Below are 14,739 nucleotides of genomic sequence, written 5' to 3'. Positions count from 1 at the left end.
GGACTGGTTAGCGATGCTGCATGACCACGCCCCACCCAGACCCCAAGTGGACCCACAGAGACCCCGAAGAGAGGACGGAGGTCAGGAAGGACACTGGCAGTGAGGGAGAAAGGTGAGGGGCGCAGGTGACGCACTCAGAGCCGAAGGGCCTTCTAGGCTGAGACCCCCGTGAGTCGTTCCGATCCAAACTTCTCCCCGGCCAAACAGGAACAAGATGGGAAGGGGCCTGTTTGGGGTGCTGGCCACACTCCGAACGTGGAAGTGACCACAGACGAAGTCCTCCCAAGCCCTGAGGGCCCACGGGCACGTGTTACCTTGTAGGGCGAGATGTGCGTGTCTGGTGGGAAGGCCAGCATGCCCATGACCTGGCGGACCTCGTCCAGCTGGCTCCCCTCGGCCTGACTGAAATGCTTTCTCGCGTGTCTAGAAAACAACATTTGGGGCCGTCTAAGTTTGCAGCTTTACCTTTAAGAGTCTGCGCTCACAGTGTATGCCAGAGCCTCCGTGCCGAAGAAGCCCCCTCCTCGTGTGCCCTGGGCCAGGGTCTGCTGGGAGCGCGGCTCAGCAGGGCCCCCTCCTCACGGACACAGGGTCGGAGGTGAGGTTCGAGGCACCGAGCGTAGAATCCCACTCAGGGAACACCCAGAGGCAGCGACCCAGCTGAGAAGGGCACCTGCCCAAGCTCTTGCAAGTGACCCTGGCATACACGGACCCAAAGCCCAGCAACACTAACTGCGCCAGAACGCCCACCGGTCCCCCCCGCCCCCGGCACGGCCCCGGGAGGCCCCGGAGACAGTCCGTCCCCCCCGGGTCCTGACTCTCGGGAGACACAGAGCCCACGGGTCGGGCCCCAGGGCAGTGCCTTCCCGCACAGGCCGCACCTGGGGACCCCACGTCCCCGTGCCCGCGTGCCAGCCTCCTTCCCAGAGGCCCCCCCCCTCTGCCCTCACGCATGCCCTCAGTCCACCCCCTAAACGGCACATCGCTGTGCCTGGAGTGTCCTCCAGCCCAGGGCTGGCAGCGTCCCAGGACAGGTGGACACAGCAGAACCCGCGGCCCTGCGCCCACGCGGTAAGTCGGCCTCATGGCGTCAGAACGGTCGTGTGCACCAGACAGAAGGAGCCTGGGTGCCCGGCCCCAGCGTCCTGCTTGGGGACGGGGAGAGAGGCCTCTAGTCACAGGCAGGGCCCAGCCAGTCAGGGCAGGCCTGCTGGACACTCCACGCCTCACCCCCCAGAGCCCAGAAGGCCTGCCCCGTGAAGTCAGGGAGGGAGTCCGCCCTCTGCGGAGAACCGGGAGACCACCGCCACGTACCTCACGGCGTCCAGTCTCTTGTTCTGCCGGATGAGTTCAATGAACTCCTGAATCCTGAGGCTGAATTCCAGGCAGCTCTGGGGGCAAAGACGAGACAAGGCCTGGGTAGCGTCCCCACACAGCCAGGCCCACGGGCCGGCCCCGCCACACGGGCCGCACACCGCACGCCCTGCCGAGGGAGCTTCGAGCCAGCAGGGAGGTGGGACGGATGCCAAAGCTGTAGTTTCAGCTGCAGCCCATGCCTCCCCAGCACGGCGGGAGCAGCCCTGCACCCAGGGGGCCGGGGCCTTGCGTGTGCACCCGTGGGCCAGGCTCGGGGATGGCGGGACAGGCACCCCCCGAGGGCGAGGATGCCAGAGGCTGAGGGTTCGGAGGGCCCGTGGCACGACTTCCCGTGTGTGTGAAGCGACCCCACGAAGACAAGTTTCCAGCCCCTTCACGATCCCGGCTGCTTCATCCGCACAAAGGCGTCAGCGTGTGGGCACGCTGTCACAGCCTTCTCCTAGCCCAGCTGCACTTCCCGGCCTCGGCCCCGGGGACCTGGCCTCAGGATCCCGTGTGGCACTGTCCACCTCAACCTGCTCCCCACGTGAGGCCCCGACACCCGGTTGGGAGAGGCTGGGAGGTGGTGTCTCGCAGGGGAGCAGAAGCAGGAGCGCCAAGCGGGGAGCAGGGGAGAGAACCCAGGTCCCCGAGCAGGGACACGGGTGAGGACCCTTGGGGTGGGGTGGGGGTGGGGACAGTGCACAGGGACGCCGGGGACACGTGTTCCAGGCAGAGAAAGAGCCAGTTCAAAGGCCCTGGGGAGGGCGGGGGTGCCGGGATTTGCAGAGGGCACAGGGGGCGCGAGGTCTGGGGCAGCAGTGGCCGGTGGGCCTCGTGGGGCAGTGAGGGGCAGCCGACAGGGTGCGGCACCAGCACGGTCATTTGTGTGGAAGCCCAAACGCTAACTCTGAAATCTCAACAATGCCGGTCCAATTTGGGTTCAAACTCTATGACTGGGGATGGGCGAAGGCAGGCAAAATTAACTTCTGTGACCTAAGATGAAAAGCTGGATTATTCTACAAAAGTAGTAATTTAAACTATAGTATCTTTGTGGTTTCAGAAAACACTCAGTATTTCCAACCAGAAACAGAGTAAGTGGAGTTAACGGAATAGGAAAATCTCTGGGTTTTCCACGATTTGTCACTGCGTCTTCCGTAGTACCTGGATCGCAGGGTGGTGTGGACAGAGTTCTACGTGGTGAGTCAGTCAGCCAGCCCCAAGTGGCTCAACTGTAACTCGAGTCTACCAATCACGTGGACTTTTCCCACCCGGGCCTCCGAACGTGCACACGGACATTCTGACGAAGGGTCTCAGCCGGACCCCTGCGAGGGCGCCTCCAGGGACACGAGGGCAGAGCACCGGCTGACGGGACCTACCTTGGGGCCCGCCAGGCCGTCGGAGGCAAAGGTGCCGAGAACCACCTACCTGGTGCCCAACACGTCCACAACACAGGTGCTCAGGGCAAGCGGTTTCCCCGCCCTCACCCCACCTCCCCTGCCCTCTGCACCAAGGCAGGGGTCTGTCCTGGCCCCCAAATGGATGGAGCAGATGCCACGTGCTGAGTGGCGGGCCCGGCACCAACCGTAAACGGAAAGGAGGTCCCACCCGCAATGACGCGCTCCCTTCCAAGGTCAGACCAGCAGAAGCCAAGGGGGGGAAGCCCGGGGGGTGGGGAGATGCCCTGCCTGCCTCCCCAGGGCGGCCGACGATCGTCGCTCTGGGCTCAGGGGACGCCAGGAGCTCTAACAACAGGGGGGAGCCACCAGGCGGATGTCCCAGGTGAGAGTGCCACGGCGCGTTCCACGACAGCTCCTATGACTGCACTGCGGACGCGTTCGAGGATTTTTAACGGCTCTGCTCTCGCAGCTCACCTTCCAGTCTCATCGGCAAATACAAACGAACTGGAAGTCGGGTGCCCAGAGTCCAGCACAATTCTAGGCGATCGTGCCAAGCACCCACGGCTGAATAACGTCCCTCGTGCGCTACCTGGGGGGGGGGGGGGGGGGGGGCCTGGCGCCTTCACGGTTGTGACTCCACTGGCTTTCCGGACACGCAGCCCGTGCGCGGCCGCTCCGATCGCCCTGAAGCGTCTGGACACCAGAGTCAACAGACGCCCACTCGGCACACCCATCGGGAAACTCGGGTCTCAGATCTGTTTTCTCGCCTAGGGTCTCTGACTGCTCCGAGGGCTTTGCTGTGGTCCAGCACGGCCCCTCCCCGGCCTGTGCGTGCGCGTACGCGTGTACCCACACATACGGGCGCTGCGGGTACTTCGCTGTTCTACCCTGTTCGGCCGGCACTTCGTAACAAGCCTATCTTCACGCCCCACGCACTTCGGGGTGGCTGTCCACGTGCTTTCCAGCGCACGGGCCGGTGACAAGAAGCTGCCAGCCGCGGACTCGGCCGCCTGCCCACCCGCCCTCCCCCACAGTGGCTGTGAGGCCCCGCCTGAGACCCGGCCCAGGGGGACGTGCCCTGGCCAAGCAGCAGTGTTGTCTGGAGGCATCGGGGCTTGCAGAAACTGGCTGTCAGGACGGGAAGCCTACGTTCCTTCTGGCCTGGTTCCCACCGTGTGGCACAGCTGTGGGGGCTGGAGCAGGAGCGCAGGGTAAGTGTTACATACCAATTCTGGCTTTCCTTTTATGGTTTCCATACCAAGATCCTCACTCTCTTTAGGGGAGCCACTGGCCACTCTACTTTTCCGTCCCGTCTTCGCGTCGTGCTCGCTTTGGCGGCCCTGAGTGGCAGAGAGCGTCACCCTTGGCTGGTGACTATATGCACACGACAAGCTCAACCGGGGAGAGGTTAAAGGCGCTCGGTTTAGAAAACAGAAAACAAACAGTTTTTCTAACGGAGGCAGGGGAGGTTAATAGAAGTTAAACATTTCTGCAAGCCCCATGGTGACAACACCTTTCAGTAAGCACGTTTAAATTCTGCAATTTAAGTGTCCCTTTTTTAAGCTGCTTGTATCGTAGCTCTCAAGAAAACCTAGCACTTAGCACCTTGGCAGGTGGACAACGCTTCCCGGCGGGGCTCTCCTGTACCGGTGACTGAGGGGCTGGGCGAGCCGGAGGGACCCGGCACACGCAGGCAGTCGGCACCTCGCCCCTTCAGAACCTCATGCTCAGGCCATTTGTCAAACCGTAATGCAGAGGGGGCGCACTTTTCAGGGATTTTACCCAAAACCCAAACACCGTGACCAAAACCCAAACCCCACACCCCCACCCTACCAACCGGAAGCACAGAACTCTGAACCAACAGGTGAAGAAGCGCTGGTTCCCGCCGGTGCTCGCCCGCAAGCCCCGCCCCGTGCCCGCAAGCCCCGCCCCGCGCCCGCACACCTTCATCTTGCGCAGCCGGGACTTGTTGTCGTGGCACCAGGCCAGGCAGGTGGCGGTCTCGCGCCTCTCCAGGGACTCCTCCACTTCTTTGGCAGTCAGGAACATCTCGATGTTCACTAAGTCCTTAGGGGAGGGTAGCGGCGTGAGCTCAGTGCACTGGGCTCTGGGACCCCCGCACCCAGGCCCATGTGCTCTGTGCTCCCTCCGGTTCGGCGGGGCCCAGCCTGGCAGAAGGGCTCGGGCCGAGCACACCAGCCCCAGCCTCGGCTGAGCACAGCGGCCAGAGCACAGCGGCCCCAGCACGCCAACCCCAGGACTGGGCCGAGCACAGCGGCCCGAACACACCGCCCAAGGCCTGTTCTGCGCCCACATACGGTCTCCCAAGAGCAGCTGTGGGCACCAAACCAAAGCCCCAGTTTAGAACCTTCCCCCTCCCGGCGGGAACATAGGCCTGACCCCATTTCACCCCTTCACAATTAGATCCGGGAATCCATACCCTCATTTTCTGGGCTTTTTTTTTTTTTTCCCTCTGAAGATTTATTTGAATGAGATTTTAAAGAAGGGGCAGTGAGGGTGGATGAGTAGGGCGGTCTCTGTGTCACGTTTGCTCTTTCCCCTTCTCCGGTGCCTGTGCAATTGGGGAAGCAGCCTACACAGCCGCATCTGCTGCGCTCTGGCGGATCTAGGCAGGCCTAGGGACTCGGGGTAAGGACAGCCACTAGCCCCGTCACATGTCTGCCAGAGTGAAGGAGCCCACGGGGTGCCTGGGGCCTGCACGTCCCCAGCAAGGGGCTGGAGCACCGCCAACAACAAGGATGTGGCCATGCAGGCTGGGAAGGGACAGTGGATGCTTGCACATCACCAAAGGGACAAGCGTGAGGAAAACAAATGTCAAGCGGGAAGTTTCTCCCCCTTCTGGAACGACCGGAGCAAACGCCGTTACTGAAGATCAGTGTCTCGCTAAGCGGAGGGGAAGCGTCCAGCACGAACCCCCTTGAACTCTCGGGGGAACCGTGCTGCTCTGCATGCCAGTGTCCTGTGGCCAGCAGGCGAGCGTCGGCTGCACACACATCCCGGTGTCCTCAGGCAGGCCTCACACGGAGCCACTTGGCACGGCAAAGTGTGGGACAAGTCCGCTCTCTTGCCATGCTGTCTCCACGTAAGGTCTGCCCTGGGGCCAACCAAGTCAGGAGCTCACCACCGAGCTTCCCAGCCTCGGCAGCCAGGGCCGCGGCCTGCTTCTCACACAAGCGGTGTCTGGAGAAGGGAGGACTGTGGCAGAAGACGGGAACTTTCAAGTAAATGTGACCAAAGCGAAAGCCAGAAACTTTCCTTTCTTTCTGCACGTTAAGAAGTACATCCTGGACAGGGGCCCGGGTGGCTCAGTCGGTGGTTAAGCGTCCGACTTGGTTTTGGCTCAGGTCATGATCTCACAGTGTGTGAATTTGAGCCCCGCCTCGGGATTCTTTCTGACAGTGCAGAGCCTGCTTGGGATTCTCCTGTTCCTCCTCTCTGCTCCTCCCCTGCTCATGCGTGGGCACTCTCTCTCAAAAACAGATAAACTTAAAAAAAAAAAAAACAGTACGTTACAGCTAACGATGCTGCAGTATCGTTAACACCGGATGTTTATCGCAAAAGTAATCAGAAAACATACTAGTCAGAGTGCCACCACACAGCGACCCTTGGGCTCAGCCACACCAGGGCCGAGGCCAGCACAGGGACTGCTGGGGCGTGTCGCCGTGGAAGGCAATAGCTAGGCTCGGGCAGAAGAGTAGCTGACCTAAGGGCAGGGGTTGTGCCACTGCCGGGGTCGGCGCCCTGGACACGGCCCGTGAGCTCTGCGGGTTTCCGAACGGCAGCTTAACGGAGGGCAGTCTGGGGTGGGTCACCCCAGGGCCGCTTCACCCAAGTCGTCAGGAGCCACCGGACGGATCCCCAAGCTCACACGGCCGGAGACCCAACCGTGGCTCCCCTGCCCCACGTCCTGACTGCCAAGTTTGGGGTGAGGGCAGGAGCAAGCAGCAGGACAGCAAGCTCGGAGGGGGGCCGGCCCAGTGAGAGAGGGCTCCGTCCTCACGCAGGGGCGGTGGGGGGCAGCTAAGACTCCCGCAGTGCTCCCGGGTTCCCGCCCCGCCCACACCTCGCCCTCCCGACGCGAGCTGACGGGTAAGCACCGCGCGCGCACACACACGCCTCGCACGCCGGTGTTCCTACTTATTAAGCGGGGCGAGGGCCAGCACAGCGTCTCAGAGGTTGGCTGTCTTCTTGAGCCACTCCTTCCGCCGTTTCTCTGGCATTTTCTTCTCTCTTTTCTAGGACCTCCCTAACGGGTAAACGCTGGGTCTCCTACACGAGGATCGTCTTTGTCTACTTCCGTCTCTGGTTGCGAGCTTCGCTCTGAATTCAGAGGCGGTCTCCCTGCTCGCGTGTCAGGGTCCACCTGTGTGTTTGACCGGTGCAGCCTCTGAGTCTGGATCCTTCGCATCTTTCTCCTTCCTGCCCACGGGGTCTCCGAGGTCCACGCGTGGCCCCTGGGTTGGGGGAGTCACACCAGAGGCGCCACGCCAGACGGTGGAGGTGGGCCAGCATGCGCAACACGCGTGGAAGCTGGAAACCGTCCCAGACGATCAGGTGCTGGCCCCGCGTGAGAAGCCAGACGGCGCACAAAGACAGCCCTGCGGCTGTGCCTCTCCTCCAACACCGAGGCTCCGCATGGGGCGCGCGGCCCCATCCGGGCGGCCCCGGAGCTCTCTCTCCACGGCGTCTTGGGATGGACGGAAGTTAAACGTTAAGGAACCTTGATACACCAGCGTCTTCGCCGGTGACGGCACCCCACTCTGCTGGGAGCCCTCCCCCCACCCAAGGGCATGAGGGTCCTCCTACACTTCCCGCTGCAAACAGCTGCGAGCCTGGGTTCCACCTGGAAATGCTGCAGGGCCCCCTTCATAGGATGTCCATGGTCTGACCACCGCCATCACCGTGAATCACAGTACGGCCCCCCTCTGCCGCCCACAGTCTGTTCTCACAGAGCAACCAGGGTGAGCCTATTGAAGCAATGCCTCCAGGGGCGCCTGGGTGGCTCAGTCGGTTGAGCGTCCGGCTTCGGCTCAGGTCATGATCTCACGGTCTGTGAGTTCAAGCCCTGCATTGGGCTCTGTGCTGATGGCTCGGAGCTTGGAGCCCGCTTCGCATTCTGTGTCTCCCTCTCTCTCTGCCCCTCCCCCACTCACGCTCTGTCTCTGTCTCAAAAATAAGCAAACATTAAAAAAAAAGCAATGCCTCCAACTCAACCCCCACCCCCCCACCATGCACACATTTCAGTTGAGGGGAAACCCCAATTGATGAGCTCCGCATACGCTCAGACACCCGCCCCAAATATATGGCAGCTCCCGGGCCTGGGACCCTCCCCTCATCTCTGCAAGCCCACCCCAACCAACTTTTTTTTTTTTTTTTTTACTTAATGTTTACTTATTTTGAGGGGGAGCAGGGGAGGAGCAGAGAGAATACCAAGCAGGCTCCACCCTGTCAGCACAGAGCCGCACACAAGGCTCAAACCCACCACCGTGAGAGCCTGACCCGGGCAGAAATCAGGAGCTGGACTGAGCCACTCAGGTGCCCCCCGAAACCAACCTTCTGAAAATCACCAGTCCTCCTGCCCCTGTGCCCTGTGCGCCCCGTACACATCCTGTTTGACTCATGCCTCTCTCCCCGTCAAAGCACACGTTCGGGGCCAGGAGCGTTGGCCACTCCCTCGCGGGGCAGGAAGACGGAGGGCGGGGTGTCTGTGAGAAGCCCAACGACCACCGCGGGTGCACAGGCCGTGCCAGGCAAACAGGAGGACAGGACGCCCCGACAGTCAGGCACGAGCTGGCTGTACCGGGCAGGGAAGGTCAGGGAAAGAAAAGCGTGGGAGGAACAGGCTTGAGGCACCACTGGGTGCCGCGCAGAGACTGGTGGGTGGAGAGGCGGGTGTGCTATGGACCCCCCGCCACGGTAGACGCTGCCCTCAGGAGACCAGAGGGACCGCCGCCCAACGGCAGAGGGGCAGCCCCCAGCTGAACCGGCCCGGAGGCCAGAGAAACGTGCACACGGCTCCGTGAGGCCCCGGAAAGGGAGCGAGGGCCCTGCGTGCCAACCTAGATGGCTGCACGCACGTCCGGGGGTCCTCGGCAGGCCTCCCCCGGAGCCGCCTGTCACTTCAGGAGCCACCGGAGGGGGAGCGCGTGTGCGTGCGGGTGGCGGCCTCTCTACCCGGAGGACCTGCCCCAGGGAGCCGGCCCCGCGGCCCCGCGGCCCCGCCCCGCGCCCAGGCCCACCTCGATGCCGCTCTGGCGGGCCAGCTTCACGGCCGTGTTGTAGTAGCCGCAGCGCAGCAGGTGCTCCACCATCATGCGGTCCATGCGCTTCCTCTTCCACATGCTGGCCGCCGCGGGCTGGTCGCTGCTGTGCTCCTTGAGGTGCTCGATCCTGCGCTTGCACAGCTTGGCGCTCTCGTCCTCCGCCTGGATGGACTCCACCGCCTGCGACACGACACGCGACGGAGAGGTGCTCGGGACGGGGCGGCGGCCAGCCTGCCCCGCCCCCAACACCCGCAGACGGGAGGCGAGAACAAGAACAAATCCGAGGACGGCAGGGGCCAAAGGGAGGGTCCCACACACGCCCCGGAGGCAGGTGCGGCTGCATCCGTCATCCCGAGGAGGCAAGTCAACACCCACGGCTCTGCGGCCCCCACCTGCTCTTCCGCGACGCGACTTTCTGCTCAACGTGCTCTGCTGCTGTGCTGCCAGACGCGTAGTTTTGAACTCGCTTCCCGGTTAAGTAAACCACCTGTTATGTCACGACTACCTCTCGTGACACTTTGTGCGGCTCCCCGGAAGTGTTACGTGCCGGCGCCGTCCGCGACGGCAGCCGGCTCTCGAGCACCTGACGTGCGGGGCGCCGGTGTCACAGCCGGCTGGCGCTCGTCGGGCCCGCGTTCTCCTCAGGCACGGTCCGCTCCTCTGCGGCTTCCGCCTGCTGCCAGGGTAGCTGCTAACCCTTTGGAAGTGGTTTTCTTCCTCCTGCTGCTTTTCAGATTTTTCTGTCTCTCTTTTCACTTTCACAATGTGAAATCCTAGGTAGGTCTATTTTTATTTGTCCCATTTAGGACTCTGACCTGGCGACTCCCGCAGTTCTGAAAATCTCAGCCATTCCCCCTGCACCGTCCCTTGGCTCTGGTCAAAGTCTTTGCTCTATTCTCCCAGGCCTCCTACCCTCTTATGCATTTTCGCGTTCTCCTGCTCTCTGTGCTGCATTCTAGATAATTTCTTCACACCTACCTTCCAGTTCACAAATTCTCTCTTTAGCTTGGTCTGACTGTTAAATGTTGAAAAGTCTGCTACAAGCAAACACTTGCGTCTTTCGTCTCAGTTATTATACTTTTAATCTCTCGAAGTTCTGTTTGGTTCGCTTTAAACCCACTCACACTGTACACTTCCCGTCCCCTGTGTCCCCCGCAGATGGTCTCAGCTGTCTGTTCTTCAGACGCGGCAGAGTCGGGCGGGGCCTGACAGCCTCCACACCGTACCCCCGAAGACCGCGCGGCGTCCACCGTTTCTGCCGTGCCTCGGCCACACGTCTCGTGTGCCCGGTCATCTTACTCGACAGATGTGACGCCCTGACAGAAGCTGTCCCCCGCCCGAGAAGCGCTGCGGTCCGCCTGGCGCCTGGAGGTACCACGGGCGGGGCCCGCTGGCACCAAGTTGAAGAGGAGGGGTCGTGGCTCACCTGGCTGTCCCGAAACCGGCCGCGATGTCTGCCCCTGGGGCACCCTCACCTGACAAGCAGTGCTAGCGGGCCCCGGCCCCGGGAAGCAAGGCCCTCAGAGGGCTCACCTGTGTGATGCAGTCCCCAGGGTGGCAGGGGGTCCCGCCCTTCTCTCCTCTTGTCCCCTGCCCTCCGATTCTGGCGATAAACTTTGTCTCGTGAGCCCTTTGACACGTTCAGCGAGATGTTTTACAATAGCTTCTGGTACTTTCCAGGTTGCTCTCACTGGGCGTAGCGTACACCCTTCCTAGCTCTCCCAGCTTCGTGAGAAACCCGACACAAAGTTCTGAGGTGAGACTCTGGAAGCAAGAAGTCATCTGTCTCCCCATCTGCACCTGGGACACTCTGGTGCCAGGACGACCCGGCCTCACAGGAAGGGGAGCGTGGAACTGGAAGCCGGCCTGCCACTCCCACAGAGGGCGCGGGGCACGCACGGCGTGGAGTGGCTCGCCCCTCCCGCACTCTGGCCCTGAAAGCCCACCTCCCCACCTCAGGGCTGCCTGGCCTCTGCCGTGGCCCCGATCCCACAGAAGACGGCCCCTTTTTGGGACAGCCCGGGCACACGGTGAGGCCGGGGCCACGGACCCACGCCGCAGCCCGAGCACCGGGGGGGGCAGACGGGACGGTCCGGAAGCAACACTCACCTTCCTCTTGAGGACGCTGAGCTTCTCCACCACGCCATCCAGAAGGCTGACCACAGAGTCCACGGCGGGGCAGCCGCTCAACGTCTTCTCCAGCTCGGCCACCACCATGGTGACGTGGCTCGTCTCTCGGTCAATGTTTTTCTGAGCAGCCCGGAAGCGTTTATTCAGTGTTTCATAGGGCACCTAGGGAAGAGAGGCAGCTGGCGTGTGAGCACCCGCCGTCCTGCGTGCGGGACCCCAGACCTCCTTCCTGGTACTTCGTCAGGCAGAAGTCCTGGGCTTCCAGGGGTCTAAACACACGTCTACTACCCACAAAGGGCCTGTGCGAACCGAGGACCATTCGTGTTCCTGGACGAGGACACCAATGTGAGGATGTGTCCTGTCCCCAAATCCACAGAGGTAGCGCAGCTGCACTCTTTCTGGAGAACGTTTACGGGTCCATTGTGACAAAGTAATCCCCAAGTTCATCCAGAATGACAAACAGTTAAGGAAACGACCGCAAACGCGTAGTGCTGGGGGCTGCAGAGGGCCCACGATGGGCCCGGTGGGGGCAGCGGGGACGTAACAGCGGGGGGTCACGCGGGACGAGGGGGAGGGCGCGCCAGCGCCTACGGGAAATCGCGAGCGCGCGCGTTTAACTACTACGTGAACCGCCTTCCCCTAATACCCACCAAGGATGGCGTGTCCTTCCAGAGAGAACACCCCTCCCAGCCCTCCTCCCGGCTGCGGGCCCAGCACTTCCCACCCACCAAGGGCCAGCAGTCACTGCAGAAGTCTGTGACAAGCCGCGCCAAGTGCACACCTTCCCTACGGTGGTGCCCGGCCACGGGGAAGGATCCGCTCCCAAGGGGCACCGCGCTCGGTGGGGAGGAGCCGGGATTCCCAGGGGCGAAGACACCAAGGTGACAGCATAAACCAGAAGGGCCCGGACCCGGCCAAGGAGGGCCACGGCAACAGGACTCTTGCCCGGGACCCGGCGAGGCCACCGCCGTCCTGTCCCAGCTGCCACTCCCACCTCGCCTCCCTTGGGCACACAGTGGCAGTGGGCAAACACTCCTGTCCACACCTTGGGTCTTATCGGCCCAAGAGGCGGAACACCACTAGACAAGCCACGGGCGCCACACGGGGAGGGCTCGTCCCCTGCAGCCTCCACGCTGGGTCCGGCACGAGCAAGACGCGAGAGTCTCTGAGAGGAAACAGAGCAGGGCCGTCCCCAACGTGGGGTGACACACGACCGCCCACGGCACCTGCGCCTCTTCGGCTGCGTGAGGTCGACGGCCAACCAGGTCTGTCCTGATCTCACGGTCCCTGACGGGTGTGGACGAGGGGGAAGCTGCAGGCGGCCGGCCGGCCGCAGACACGCACCCGTCCCCGCACCCAGGGGAAGAGACACCCCGCGCCGAGCCTCAGTTCTGCCACGCGTACCTCGCAAGAGAGTAACAAAGCAGAGCACAGAGACCTGGGTGCTCGCGCTCGCTCGACTCCGGTCAACCTCAGAGGAGGCGCCGAAGCCGGGTGCTGCTGGGATGCTGCCGCGAGCAGACTCCCTTTCAGATTCCCGGGCTGTTCTTAGAGCCTCCACCCACCCCAGCGGCCCCGCAGACCGACCGTGTGAGGACAGGTGTGTGTCTAACCTGACCCGGCCGGCACTCTCGTGAGACACAGTAAACACGATTACTGCAAAATGTACTGAGACAAATCCCGTGACGCACAGTAACAAACGCTTCGAAGTTTTACTCTCAGATTCAGACGTTAAAACTACACTTCAATGAACGCGGTCAAAAGGAAAAGAGAAAAAGTCACACATCCGCACACACGGTCAGTCCGAGCACGCGCCAGGTGACGGTAGCGTCCCCGCTCCACGCGGCTGTAAGGCAGGTGAGCACCACCGTGCTCTGTCACCCACGCCGGACACGGTCGTGCTCCTAAGTGCCAGCAAGACTCTGCGTGGTCGACATACCCGCGCTCGGCGGGTGACAGCACGGGACTCACAGGGGTGACGTGTCTCAGCATCCCGCCTTCCGCTCGGGACACCCGGCCCGAGGCTCGTCCCACGGGGCCAAAGGGGACACAAGAGGAGGGTCCCAAGCAGGTGCCACAGGCTTGAGCCCTCCACTTGTAACTTGTATCCAAAAAGGAAGCCGGCAACGCCCTGACATTCACCTTCAGTGCGTCATCAACATCCAGACCCGACAACGCGTGTTGTGAGGTGACGAAGCGAATTACTCTCTCGACGACCTGATGCGCTTCTGGGTGCCGCTAACAAAACCACGTGACAGCACTGCTGGTGGCGCCGAGCCCGGCCCGTGCTCCTCTCCTGCCCGCCGTGTGACCCGACCCGAGCCAGCCCCTCAGCCGTCGCTCCCGGCTCCGACCTCCGGATGGCCCTGCCGCGTGCCTCCTGCGCCACTCCTCCCACCCGAGGACGGGCCTCCTGCCCTCCGTGGTCCGGCCCCTGTGAGGGCCTCCCCTTCTGCTGCCCACACCCCCATCTGCCCAACCCCCCACCAGCCCGGGCCGCACCCGGAGGTCGGCGTGGGACCAAGGCCAGGGACGTGAGCGCCCGCCACCGCCCCTCCGCAAACACGCAGCAGGAGCTCCCGGAGCACGGAGCCGCCTCCTGGGCCAACTTCCGGCCCGAGGACACAGGGCAGCTGACCCCGGAAAGCTCCTCAGCCTCTGCCCGCAGGGCCCGCAGCCTGGGCTCCCTGCCTTTCCCCAGCTGCCCCCTGCCGCTCCGTCACCAACGGCTCCTTCACAGGCTCCTTCCAAAAGGCCTTTGGCCAAACGAAGGAATGGAATTTCAGAAATGCTGAAGATTCTGAACCAAGCAACCATCATTCAAGAAGGAGGGCAAAATTAAGACACTTTCAAACACGGAGACACTGCCAAGTTGAGCACCCACAGCCTTTCCTCGGAGGGAAACGACTCTAAGAGTCCTCCACGAAGCAAGAATAACCACATGAATGCGAAGAAATAACAAGATACAAGAAAGAGCTGAGGGGAAAGAAATGAGTAAAAAATACAATCAAACCAAGAGGGGAAAAAAACAGGTAGTTAGTTTAAAAGGAAAAAGAAAATCCATGGCCTAAGTAACGTGGATATGGGGACGGTAAGTTTCAGAGATTTTGAAAGAATCCCAAAATAAGAGGCAAATACTAAAAACGTACTCTTAAATGTATAGGCAACAAAACAAAAGTAGACAAATGGGGACCACACCAGGCTGACAGCACCCAAGGAAAAGGGCTGGAGCAGACATTTCTCCAAAGAAGATGCCGTGGCCGACCCATGAACGGAAAGGTGCTCGGCGTCACCGAGCCTCAGGGAAAGGCAGAGCGGAACCAGGAGACCCCACGCCACACCCCGGGGGAAGACGGCCCTCAGAAAAGCGGGTCCACGGGCCTTGGCGAGGGTGTGGGGAAACTGGGAGCCCGCGCTCTGTCAGTGGGACGTAAACTGGTGCCGCCGCTGCAGAAACAATGTGGCGGGTCCCCCAAAAATCAAACAGGGAGCCCCTGTGATCCAGTAAGCCCACGCCCGCCTCCCCCTGTGACCCAGTAAGCCCACGCCCGCCTCCCCCTGCCATCCAG

At 62.1% G+C, this 14,739-nt stretch overlaps 1 protein-coding gene across 6 annotated transcripts in view; it reads right to left on the bottom strand.

The window, feature by feature from the left end:
* Positions 1 to 14,739, bottom strand: part of MAEA (macrophage erythroblast attacher, E3 ubiquitin ligase) — a 36,327-nt gene that overhangs the window by 4,742 nt on the left and 16,846 nt on the right. For 3 of the 6 annotated variants that reach the window (XM_049630147.1, XM_049630143.1, XM_049630144.1), the window contains 6 exons: positions 11,150 to 11,332; positions 9,017 to 9,220; positions 4,701 to 4,823; positions 3,983 to 4,096; positions 1,315 to 1,391; positions 315 to 423 (listed from right to left, as the gene is read on the bottom strand). In XM_049630147.1, coding sequence (XP_049486104.1) covers positions 315 to 423; positions 1,315 to 1,391; positions 3,983 to 4,096; positions 4,701 to 4,823; positions 9,017 to 9,220; positions 11,150 to 11,332 — 810 coding nt within the window. Of the gene's footprint in view, positions 1 to 314; positions 424 to 1,314; positions 1,392 to 3,982; positions 4,097 to 4,700; positions 4,824 to 9,016; positions 9,221 to 11,149; positions 11,333 to 13,312; positions 13,441 to 14,739 lie in introns of those variants that run through there. The other 3 variants (XM_049630146.1, XM_049630145.1, XM_049630148.1) reach the window with 3 other exon arrangements.

Source organism: Panthera uncia, chromosome B1, assembly GCF_023721935.1.
Source record: "Panthera uncia isolate 11264 chromosome B1, Puncia_PCG_1.0, whole genome shotgun sequence".
Classification (NCBI taxonomy): domain Eukaryota; kingdom Metazoa; phylum Chordata; class Mammalia; order Carnivora; family Felidae; genus Panthera; species Panthera uncia.
The sequence above is the reverse complement of the archived record's forward strand: the minus strand, read 5'-3'. Positions and strand labels throughout refer to the sequence as shown.